Consider the following 13064-nt stretch of genomic DNA (forward strand, 5'->3'; position numbering starts at 1 on the left):
ACAAAAGAAGGAAAGAAAGAAAAGAAAAAAAGAAGGAAAGAGAGAAAGGAGAGATGATAGGAAACTAGAAGGCTGATCCTTTGAGATGGGGAGGGGATGGGGAAGGAGATAAAGGGAGAGAGGGTTACAGGGATTGAACTAACTAAGGTCTGTTATACCATGCTGCAATTCCTTGTCATTATTCTGTATTACAAATATCCTATAATTAACCAGTGAAATTCACAAACAGACTGAGAGGCAACTTGAAGATAACCTAGTGTAGCAGTTCTCACTAGCATTGTCTGGAGAGCTCTTATAAATACCATTATCTATGACTGCATTATTTTAATTTAAAGTAAATTAAAATACTTTAATTGTTTGGGAATAAGTTCTCGACATTTAAAAAAAAAAATCTCCAAGCAGGGAATTTGTTCAAACAGGTTTAAAATTGCTGGTAGAATCCTACCCCAACCACTACAAAACACCCCTCTCCTTTAGCCCTCACATTTTATTGAATAAATTTAATGATGTAGATATGATTGCCTTATAAGGCAAAAGATTTAAACTTAATCACTTTATGTGTTATGAAGCTCATACTCTTCTGAGACAAAGCCCATGCCGCCCCCATGGTGAAATGCTTTCTATTTTTCAAAGGCTCCTGAGCTTCCTTTCTATGCTCAACATCCTCTGCCAGCCTTCAGCTGTGTCATGGGGGACGTTTAGCCATCATGTTTGCCATTACATGCACCCCAGTCTGTCAGCGCAGTCCTTCAGGACTGATCTTGACAGAGCAGAACATGGCAGAACTATTAGTTTGTCCACTGTTCATCTAAAACACACTGAAGGCCTTGTAATTTGGTCATAACCAATTTCATATTCATTTAATATCCAATTAAGTGCCCCTGGGCATCTCCATGTACTAGGCATAATAAATACAAGAATTATAGTATTAAGCTGAATGCCATCTCTGATGTTAAGGATAAAGAATTTCTTACTTTCTTTAATTAATTAATTAAGCAACCAACTTTCACTAAGTGAATCCTCTAGCTTTACTTGATGAAGTGTGCTACAAGTAAGTCCAACTGGATTAAAGTCCTGAGTTCAAATCCTAACTCACCTCTTGTTACATAAGAAAATGATTTATTTTCTAATTTCCATGATATTAATATTATTGATCTGCAATACATCAGCTCCCTATGGCTTAAAGTAATCATCTTTAAAAGTAAAATAATAGCATCTCCATCTATCTCACTGAATTGTTAAAATGACAAACAGTAATAAAAGTTAAAGGATTTTTGAAATTATAAATAAGTAAATAGATTGTCTTGAGCAAAACAAAACTCCTTTGTAGGCAAAGATTAGACATTGCAGTTTCATTATCAAAGAAGCATGAGACTATGAGTGATTGTAAAACTACTACAAATAAGCTCATATTCCAAAGCTTTCACATGCAGACAAGAATCATCACCACCATCATTCTGGCTTTGTCAGTGAAGACTGATTTTCTTTCACAGGACTCTAAGAGGACACCTTCCCCTAGATATCAACTTCAGAGGATGCATGAAGGGTTTCCAGTTCCAAAAGAAAGATTTCAATTTACTAGAGCAGAAAGAAACCCTAGGAGTTGGTTATGGGTGCCCAGAAGACTCTCTTGTAAGTATCATTCCTCAAAAGCTTTCAAATAAGTAGACACAAAGCTCTCAAAAACTGGAAAAACCCTTTTCAGCTTTTCTGTAATCCTTGGTACATCTTGGGTTCCTTTCTGCCATCAGCAGAAAGAAAAATCATTAGCTAGAAAGGGGTGTGGGGCTCCTGTGTGACTTGTGCACTTGCTTCAGTTTGCTGTAGGCAGGGCATCAAAGCCTAAGAGGTAGATGAGCACTGCTGTCACTCAGCGTGGATGAAGGGGAGAAGCTAAAACCCCATGTGTTAGAAAAATACTGAAGGAAGGCTGGGTGTGACTGAATTCCAGGGTAGACCAGAAGTCAAACCAGAAACTCTTTATATAGAATCAAGGCCCTTTGTGTATGGGAAATCTACATTATAAACATTTATTAATTATCCAAACCACTATATTGACTTTTTATCACATAGATATCTCGTAGAGCGTATTTCAATGGACAGAGTTTCATTGCTTCAACTCAGAAAATATCTTTCTTTGATGGCTTCGAAGGAGGCTTTAATTTCCGAACGTTACAGCCAAACGGCTTACTGTTTTATTATGCTTCAGGGGTAAGTATTTGTTTCATCTGAGGAAACTTCTTGTGACAATCATTTGGTCTGTTAAAAACAAACTTATTCATATTAAATAGATTTCCAATTCAGATTTTGACTCCGTGCAATAACAGAATGCCTCATTTCAAATTCTTTAGGAGATATGTGCATTGTACAACGGGAGTTCTTTTTTGTCAACATTCCTAATTTATTTTTTATCAGTATAGGTTTGTGATACATAATAACTACATTCGTTTTGGGGAATCAGCTCACATACGTATCACTTCTTGATTGCCTTTAGTTCCCTTCCTCACCCACTCTCCTCTGTCTCCATTCTTTTGCTTTTCTTCTTTCTTCAATATTATTTTTATTGGTATATGTGTGCATTACACAATGATTATATTCCTACTGAGGACTTGGTACATAGACATAACAGCTCTCAATTCTTCTTTCATCCCCTTTGCTCCCTTCCCTTCCTTCTCCCTCCATCTCTTGACCCCTTCCCATTTGAAGAAGATCTCCCTACTCTCTATTATCTACCTTTTATGTTGCTCTTTATTTATATTTTGGGGATTCTTATATAAGAGAAACCATTTGATATTTAAGCTTGTGTGTTTAATTTACTTCACTTAACATCAAGGTCTCAAGGTATATCTATTTTCCTACAAATGACTCAAGTTGCCACAATTTCTTTATCTATTCACCTATTGGTGGGTTTATAGGCCATCTCTGATGTTTAACTATTATGAATTGTGCTGCTATAAACATGGATATTCATGTATCACTTTAATACAATGTCTTTCACTCTTTCAGGAAAATACCTAGAAGGGGCATAGCTGGATCAAGTGGAATTCCTAGCTTTAGTTTTTTAAGGAATCTCCACACTGATTTCCATATTGGTTGTACTAACTTATATCCCCACCAACAATGTAGAAGGGTTCCTAAAAAGTAGAAGGATTCTTACAATGTAGAAGAATTCCTTAGAGTTTCTTAACCTGGGATTCATAGGCCCACTTCTCACAGGATTCAAGGGAATCTGTGACCTTGAATGGTAAAAATTACACCTTTATTTTTTCTTAATGAAATTTGTCATTTTCTTCAATTACTAATGTGGCAACAAAACACATTATAGGTATTAACAGTAACTATAACTTTGTCATTTAAAGAAACACAAATATTTTTCATTTGACATTGCAATTGTCACAGATATCTGAAAATATCATTTTTGATCATTTCTACTTCAAATTGTAGAAGTTATTACATCTTCTACTAGACCTTATTAATGCCTCAATAAAGAAGTATACATTACTATATCACAGATATATTGTTTTAATATTTTGAAAACCATGTATCAGTATACTTGGTTTCCTTCCTATGCCTAAATATATTGCCTTGTATGTTTATAAATATTATTTTATGAAGATGTCCACGTGTATCACCAAACTGCCAAAAGCATTCACAGCATACACACACAAATGCTAAGGACCTCTGTATGTGAAGAACACACTTACAATTTAATTTATAGGAAGAATTTAGATTTTTCTCTGCTTCTGGATTTGCTATAAAACATTTTAGCTCAGTTTATAAAGACATTATAAGTAGAGTAAACCTCTGTAGAAGTTTTTTTGACCCCAAGATATGATATATCTCTGAAAAGGTCATCACCAGTATATACTCTGTGGGCCAGGCCACAATGTAACTATGAATGCAGCTTTTACTTTTCATATTTATTATGAAATAATAATATCATTCTATGTCACATTTACATCTACTTTCATTTAAATCAGCAGTATCTGTGAGGATTAACCTGAAGCATTTTGAAGACTTCTGCCCCAAAACCTGCCTCAGATTCACCCTGGTTAGCTAAATAACATTTTTGGTTACAAAAAGTAGTCATTTTGGATAGAACTCAAAGTGTCATTTGCCAATATCTTAAGACAAGCAATAAACAAATTCAGGAAAAGAAGTAACTTCTGCTTTTTGAAATCTCTCTTCTGTCCCTGTGGTTGAAAATGAAGCATTCTCAAAAACCCAACTAACAAATTAACTCTTGCCTCTTCATCTAGTGACAGATTCAAATATTTTCTTTTCAAAAGGGATTAATAAGAGTGATGCAAATTCCTGAAGTGGAAAGTAATTGATCCTGGAACACCTAAAAATCACCAAAAAATTAAAAATTAAATATTCAAAATATATGAATATCTTTTTTCCATTAAAACGTGTAATTTTATAAACAGTGCCAATACAAGCAAAGCAGGGCTTTTTCTTGTTGTTAACAGAAATGATTTACAAACAAATTTTCTGCACATCACGTGGCTTTAAGTGATACCAGTGTTGAAAATGTATCCATTTGGGGCCCCTGGACTCCCTACTGAAACCCTTCCATTTGCGTTTCAGTCAGACGTGTTTTCCATTTCTCTGGATAATGGTACCGTCACCATGAATGTGAAGGGGACCAAGGTGCAGTCATCAGATAAGCGGTACCACGATGGGCTGCCCCATTTCATCATCACCTCCATCTCACCTACAAGGTACAGCTCCACGTTTATGTTCTTCCTTTTACATCCGTGTTCGTAGGCCATGATTCTGTCAAGTGCCATGATGAATAATTCATTATTCTCTTTCTTCCCTGATATTTAAAAAGTGATGGAAAGAACAACTTAACTTCTTACAAAAAATTGCAGGGCTGGTGATATAGATCAGAGGTATAGTGTTTGCCTCAAATATAGGCAGTCTTATATTTCATCCTTGAATAAAATTGCTATTAAATTTTGAGATATGCCCAGAAAGTCACCATAAAGTTACTTCACAGGAACATAGGAGTATTTTTTCCAATAATGTTGATCAACTGTAACCTCTCTGAGGGCAGCACCTCCTCACATTGTTCACTGAGGACAGCCAGAAAGGTGCACATAGAAGAGCTCAGCAAATATTGGTCATGTTTATATTTTTGAATTAAATATTTGAAGACACTACATTTGTGATCACACTGTAAAAGGTTTAACTTTATTTTCGAACTGTGTGATACTGAATTAGTTTTTCATACTAAGAAAATTTTTGAAATGGAAAATAAACCCCTATTGTAAACAGCTGCTCTTCTATATCCACTTCTGTGGACATCCATCAAAAACAACCATTTGTGGGTTTTCTCTGGATTGCATTTCCAGTAAAGAGTAAAACCATCCAGTGTGCTTTGTGATGAAAAATGGTACCCAGAAATGTATTTAAATGAGCATCATGGGGTATGATCATTTTTCTCCACCAAAACATAATGTGCACGACTCATCATCTGGCCTTCCTGCTGTAGGAGTTTGAAGTCCAGTCTTGGCGTGGAGGACCTTTGCCTCATGTAGAAACATTCAGCCATCCTGGGCCTTGTGAGGGGCCTGGCCGTTCTTTGCCCTCTAGATAAGCAGATGTTCCACTTCAGTCCATGGGAAAAGCTGCTTATTCACCCTAGAGCAGAACTCAAGGTAAAATGGTACCAGTGTGGTTTGTGAAGAGGTTTTTCTTTTGCAGGTATGAACTAGTAGTAGATAAAAGCAGACTTGGGAGTAAGAATCCTACCAAAGGGAAAGCAGAACAGAATCAAGCGAGTGAAAAGAAGTTTTACTTCGGTGGCTCACCCATCAGTCCCCAGTACGCCAACTTCACTGGCTGCATAAGTAATGCCTACTTTACCAGGTATACTGTTTTTACTATCAATGAATTTATGTGATGAGAAAGAAGATCAAGACACTAGTAAAAATATTAACATTAGAGAGTAATAAATAAAAGCTTATATGTGCATGTGCAGCTAACATATTTTGGTTTGTGTGATATTTTACTTTTGTATGACTGTCACTAAGTAAACCATTTCTTCATCTAAAAAATGCAGATAACAATAGTATCTGTTTGGTGAACTTGTTGTAGGAATAAATGAGATAATATGCAGAAAGCACCTTGACTAGCACAACAAACCACACAACAGGCTTAAATATTAGATGCAATTATTTTTGTACTTATTGTTAATTGTATACTATTACTGGTATATTTGAAAATCCTTCTTCAAAATTTAAGAAAGTCTTCTTAATTTAATGCATGACTTTAAACAAAGCCATTAATCTAAGATTTTAACAAAGAAAATGAGGGCTCCTTAAATACAAGAACAAGCAAAGGAAGAATTTAATAGACTAAAAAACACATAGGTGGCCTCAGTAATTAAACAGGGTGGTCAGGGAAAAGATGTTATCAGCCAGGATCTGTATGCCAGGCATAGAGTTCTTAATTAACTGGTTGAATGATAATTTCAAGGATATAGTTAAGATGACAGGTTAAAACCCATCACACACACACACACACACACACACACACACACACATACACATACACACACATGCATGCATTTCAATTGCTGAAGTTCTTTGGCATAGTTTTATCATATAATTCTGAACAATATTTTTAATGTTATTTTTGCTTTGCTCACAAACACAGGTTGGACAAAGATGTGGAGGTTGAGGACTTCCAGCGGTATTCTGAGAAGGTCCATACTTCTCTTTATGAGTGTCCCATTGAGTCTTCACCATTGTTTCTCCTTCACAAAAAAGCAAAAAATTCCTCAAGGCCTAAGCCAAATCAGAATAAAAAGGTAAAAGATAACGCAGTGTGAATTTCCCACATATGCAATTTCCCATTGCCCTCATATGTCAAAGCACACAATTCTAGACATAGTTGCTTTGTAGATTTTCCTCCAATTTACAATTGTATATGTATGAAAGGATTCATGCAGTGTCAGATGTTCCAGTTTACCAACTTTGTTACATTTGTTCTTAATTTTAAAGATATCCTTTTAATCAGATGCTTATTCATATTCCCAATTATCTTTCATTAAAATTTTTCTTTTCTTAGCAAATTGTGTATATATTAATTAGTGTTATAATTCTCTAGTACCATTTGATTTCATGCCACAATCTCAGGCTTTTGTCACAAATGTATTAAAGTCTGGAATTTATTAAAGTCTGTGATGTTACCCTAGTTCCTTCCTCTTTGCTTGACCTTCTATTCAACCACTCACATGCATAGGTGTATGACATCAACTAGATCTGCTTCATCATCAAAATCTTCTGTTCTAAAGTTCCATTCTCAGGCTACTATTCTTTCTCATTCATTCACTCTTAGTGTACATGTTATTTGTCTTCATTACAAATGAAAGCCCTAAACTTTTCTCATCATTTCACTCTAACACCCCCACCCCTTTCATGGTTCAGATCTAACAATGCATTCAGCTTTCAGGACCCCCATCCTGGCCTATGCTACCATCATCTCTCATGGGAGTTACCGTAGTCCCCACACAACTCACCATTTTCCCAGAGTCTATTCTCAACACAACATCCAGCCCTTATAAATGTCACTGCTCTAATCAACATGACCCACCCACTGCACTCAGGAAAAGCTCACATCCTTACAGTTCCTAAGAGACCCTATGAGGTCCAGGCCCCCATGCACTCACCTCCCCACAGCAGCCTCATGACAATCACTGAAGTCGGCCACATGCAGTCCTACCGTAGGATCTGTATTCAAGCTTTCCTCTGCCTGGACCACTTTCCCCCGAATATCTATTTCTTTTTTTTCTGGCACCGGGAATCAAACTCACGACCTCATGCTTGCTAGGCAGGCACTGTGCTGCTGAGCTAAATCTCCAGCCCCAGCCCCAAATATCTACATAGACAACTTTTCCTCTTTCTGGGATCACTCACCTTTCATCTGCTCGAAGAGACCGACCTTGACACCAACTTAACGCTGCAGCCTGCATCCTGCCTCCTACAAGTACTGCTGGTCTCTTTTGCTTTTTTCTAGTACTTGATTTTGTTTTCATAGTGAAAAATATAGCTGTGAAGCTTAATGTAACTACATTAAGGCACAGGAGGCTAGCTAGGTGTAGCTTCAGTAGCTACCAAACAAACCATTAGCCTCTGGTTTTGGATTATAATACTTTAGTTTCAGTCACTTCCTAATATTCCACTTTATGCACTCATTATAATTCATTTATTAGGTTAATAAACTCTTAGTTTTTCCAGTTTACTCTTTTTATGAAGGTGAAAGTCCTTGAACATGAATCTTAGAGTATATTGCTGAATAAATCTCTAAGGTAGATTCCAGGAGGTAGAATTATTAGATCAAAACAAATTACTTTCTAAAATGCTAATACTGATTTATAATGATCTGTGAGTACTGGAGAATACCTGTCTCTCCAATTATGTTCCAAGCTTAAATTTTTAATAGCTTTTTGTTTAAACTTTAATTGGGAAAAGAACTTCTCGTTTGGTTTATAATGTAATAATGAGCACTTATGTGTAGTAATAGATAACAGTACAGAATATATTGGTCAGCTTTCCATACTAAAGCAAATCCTCTCACTTCATGGCCACCAGGAAGTAGAATGGAAGAACAGTGTCATAGAGACAGGGACCAGGAACCAGGCAGTTCCCAAGGTCACGCCTCCATGGCCCATCTAGACAACCCAGAAGTGTGCTTTACTAATCCCTTGAGGCTCTCACACCAAGCAAGTTTCCAATCCAGCCTAATTGTCCTACAGGGTACCTGGCCAACCAGTGTCTGCTCTAAGAGCTGGTCCCTTAACCACCTGGTGGGTCCTGTCTTTTAGGGTGTTACCTCCACCTGCTGCAGATAGAGGTAATCAGACCATTGTAGACCATGTGAACCAAGATGGACTATGAGATTCTCTTCCTGAGAAACACAGCTCAGAGAGACTAGCCTCAGTTGTAAATCTTGGTGTCAATCATGAAGAGAAAGAAAGCTGCTTTCTACAAAGAATGTAAAAAAAAAAACCTGTCCTGCAAAGAAAGCAGAATGAAAGCAAACACAGTAAGAAACAAAGCTGAATTCTCCAGAAAGGAGTTCCATGGTTCTAGCTTTCCTTTTCCTGGCCCCTGGTGGTACCCTGCTATGCTAGTTTGCCTTGCGTTGTGTAAGATCTCCCCAGTCCTTGTAACACATTTTCTTCAGTACTTCAACTAGCTTGGCTGCTATCTGACACACGAAGAGCAAAAACTTGCTAAATTGAAATTGGTTGTGATTCCAACTACTAGGCCCCCAGAAAAGGAAAATTACGTTGTTTAAATCAGAGTTTAGTAGGGTTGGATGAGAATCTCCACATATATCTCCATTTTAGGATAGAAAACAATCTCTGATGGTATTGAAGTAATTAAGTTATAATTTGACCTTTTGATCATTAAGAGCATAATACATAAAAGACTTCAAGTATTTGGTTTCCATATAAAAGATATAGTTTATTCACTTTTACAGCAGATAAGGTACAAACACTACTCATCTGTGTGTTCCTACACTGAGCCAGGGGAAGGCAAGGCTGGTCAGTGAGACTGTTGTGCTCCAAATGGCCCCATGCTTTGCCGATCTCCGGGAGTCTAATTCACTATTGCACTCTTCCATGACTAAGTAGATGCCTTCATTGAGAAAGAGCAAGATCCTCCCCTCTAAAAAAGGGAGAATAGGGTGCAGATAGTGTTGGGAAAAGTTCATAACCCCCTTCCCATCCTGTTCTTTCACCCAACTCCCCAGGCCCTGTCTAAAGCATTTCTGTCTGGGCCCCTCAGGTCATATTTCCTGCTATAAGATTCTGTCACAGTTGAAACACAGCATGGGTTTATACAGAAATTCTCAAAGCATATTAAAGGAAAAGGGTCCACCTGCAGCCTCACTGCAGCATATTCTGCCCATTCATGGCTTAATACTCTGGTCATTATTTATAAACCAAGGTGCGGACACAAAACTACTGCTAACTCTGTATTTTCTCCATCCGAGAGAGAAACTTCGCTTCTGCAGCAGTGAATCGGGTTCTGTGTTCTGATGACCATGTAAGGCAGGGAGGAGAGAACTGTGGGAGGAAGGTGGACTTTCTCTTGGGATGTGTTAGTCTTCAATCCCCGTCTCCCTCTCTCTAACCTGAACACGACTGTGAGGTTCTGCCTCTCTAGGACCCAACCGGAGGGTCTGCTGCTCTGGGAGCGGGGTATTCTACCTCACAGTGGGTCTGCCCTTTGTTTAACTGTCCCTCTACCCACCACCTGTGGGTTGTGAGGATGTTTCTGGAATTTGGCTGGAACACTGACTTTTCTGGAGGTCTTGTCTTTTGCCAATTTGAGATTGTTTTGTTTTTAGTCTTTTAATATGCATTATATCTTCCATAAATTACACACTGATTTGTTCTGCCAGTGACAAAACTCCTAGATTTTCAGTTCTTTTGCAGATATTATTTTTTGTTTTTTGAGTTTGTTGCTTTATTTTGTTTGTTTTGAGACAGGGTCTAGCTAAGTTGCCCAAGGGGAACTGGAACTTGAGATCCCTTGCCTCAGACTTCCTGAGTACTAGGATTATGCTGTGGGTTTATGTCCACGTGTATTCCAGCATTTCAGTGGGAATTTGGGACAAGGGAAACAAAATGTATGTTCGTATAAAATCCTGAACCAGAAATTGTCTTTCCTCATCTAATCCGCTTTCGTTCTGTCTCCTGCTGCCGAACATTTTCTTTCCTATAATCCCTTCCTTTGTTGCAATCTCTTATTTTTAACCGGGTCAGATCTGGGCACTCCCTTCTTTAAAAACCTGTGTGGCTCTTTATCACCTAAAAACAAAACTCAGTCTCTAGCACATCACTTCAGGTCCTTTCTGTCAGATATCTACCTGTTTTTCCAATTTGCTACTTACATGCCTATTTCTCCAGTTTGACTTTTAGATCTGTGGAAAGCAGGACCGGTTTCTCACCATTTTGTTTCTCACCATGTGGTGCCCCCGCAAGGCACGCAAAGCACTGACTTCTTTCCTTTTCCCTTCCCCCGATCCTCGATAAATACTTGCTTGAATAAGTGAATAAATTATTAAATGCTTGAATTGATTTGCATTTAGTTTTATTTTTCTTCAGAAATTAAGACGAAGCTATCATGGCTTTCCTCAGGATAGCCTGCCCTGTGTCCTCCAAAGTGTGTTTTTATCTTGTTTTTTCCTCTTCTACTCAGCTCAAGCTCTCTCTGAAGAAGCAGTTTCTCTCTTGTTTTTCATTTCTACTTTTTCAAATAAACTTTGTAAAAAAAAGAAATCAAGTCTAAATTGTTACGAAATATTAGCCTTTCACAACTCTTTAAATTTTAACATGAGCAGTACAAGCTGAAGTGCACAAATGTTTAAAAGTTGTTCTATGTTCATCCTGTCTCATAAGATCTTGCTATGTCCTATCACCAAAAATGTATTTTGAAGATATTGTTAAGTGTCTTAACTTTTTAGGTAGCATATATAAGTAATAATAATGTCTATGTTAAAGTAATCTTGTTGCCTATATGAGGATTTTATTGATTGATTCTTTCAGGGTTATTTTGTGGTCAACTTTTATATTTTCCACTATTATTTCAGGTGTGCATTTAATAAATGATAGAGCAGTTATCTCTATAAATTCAATTTCATGAATGAAAAAACACAAATAATATCCATTTTGATTATTATGAATGGTGAAGACATCAAAAATTAATTTTTGCTTCTAGTATATGGCTCTTATCCTTTAATTGGATATGTTTCCTATTTTCATAGGGAGGGAAAAGTAAAGATGCACCTTCATGGGACCCCGTTGCCCTGAAATTCCCAGAGCAGAATGCGCCACGGGACTCTCACTGCCACCTGTCCAGCAGCCCAAGAGCGATAGAGCACGCCTATCAGTATGGAGGGACAGCCAACAGCCGCCAGGAGTTTGAACACTTAAAAGGAGATTTTGGTGAAAAGTAAAGTAGCACATTGTACTTCCAGAAACTTCATTCAGTGCTCTGTCCTCGTTTTCCTCATTCTCTTCTATGCCCTGGTCTTTCTTTGCTGTGCCACCATAATCCTATTATTTTGCCATGGGAGTATATAGAAGTAGAATGGGATTCATGCATTTCAAGGAATTATATTCTGTGTGACTTTCTGCGCAAGCATAAGGTCCATGAAACAGTGTTATTTCAGGAGTTCATCGTGTCTGATTTAAAAAGGAAGAGGGAGCAAATTTCAAATGACTGAGCTCCTAACTCTGACATCATCTTCCCTCCCACACACCAGCTACTTTTGGACTCTAAATGGGAATGCACTAGAACTGCTAGGTTACTAAGGAAAAAGACCAAAAGTACAAACACCCTTGTCTGCCTCTAGCCTGCCAAATATCTCAAACCCTACCACTTCTTCCCATTATTTTACAAATCTCCAGTTATTTGATATTATTATAGATTTATTTTTATAGTTTTAGCATGTAAATATTAGTAGGTAGGCATTATATACCTCTTTTAAGCATTCATACAGGCAGTGCATTTGACAAGAAATCTCCAGTGCATTCTAATTTGCTGTTTAGCTAACAGGCAGAGTAAATGCTTTCTATACTTCAGCAAGAATTAAAAGCTAATCAAAATAGAAGTTAACCTAACAAATACATCTTGTCCATACTGGAAGCTAACTTTCTACAAAGTTTTCTTTTTTATATGCACATTTCCACACATGTAGGTAGCTGCTTTTAATATGTGATGTCCATTAGTTCAGTTTTACTAGGAAAAAAATCAGTAACTTAGCATATAAATGTTATTTCTATGCAAGTAATATTAATTACTCAATAGTATTTTCTCCTCACAGGTAAGCTTCCTTAACAAATTTTAACTAAGTTGCAGCCAGTTTTCAAAGCAAAGCAAAATAAGATTTTTAATTAAGATAATACTTTCATAAACATGTAATCTATCCCTGTTGAATAAGGAAGTGGGAAAAAGTTACATTTGTTAACTGACCATGCTTACCTGTAATCATGAATAATCCTAACAGATGGTTACAAATAATGCTGCTGAGAGTTA

The 13064-nt window shown here is 37.2% G+C and overlaps 1 protein-coding gene across 1 annotated transcript in view; it reads left to right on the top strand.

Annotated features, from left to right (window-relative positions):
- Positions 1-13064, top strand: part of Lama4 (laminin, alpha 4) — a gene marked incomplete at its 5' end in the record, with an annotated part of 135423 nt that overhangs the window by 107064 nt on the left and 15295 nt on the right. The window contains 6 exon segments of the mRNA XM_005409785.2: positions 1494-1632; positions 2074-2211; positions 4591-4724; positions 5713-5877; positions 6667-6820; positions 11791-11978. Of these exon segments, the coding sequence (XP_005409842.2) occupies positions 1494-1632; positions 2074-2211; positions 4591-4724; positions 5713-5877; positions 6667-6820; positions 11791-11978 (918 nt within the window).

This window comes from Chinchilla lanigera, unplaced genomic scaffold, assembly GCF_000276665.1.
Source record: "Chinchilla lanigera isolate Chin_1 unplaced genomic scaffold, ChiLan1.0 scaffold00125, whole genome shotgun sequence".
NCBI lineage: Eukaryota > Metazoa > Chordata > Mammalia > Rodentia > Chinchillidae > Chinchilla > Chinchilla lanigera.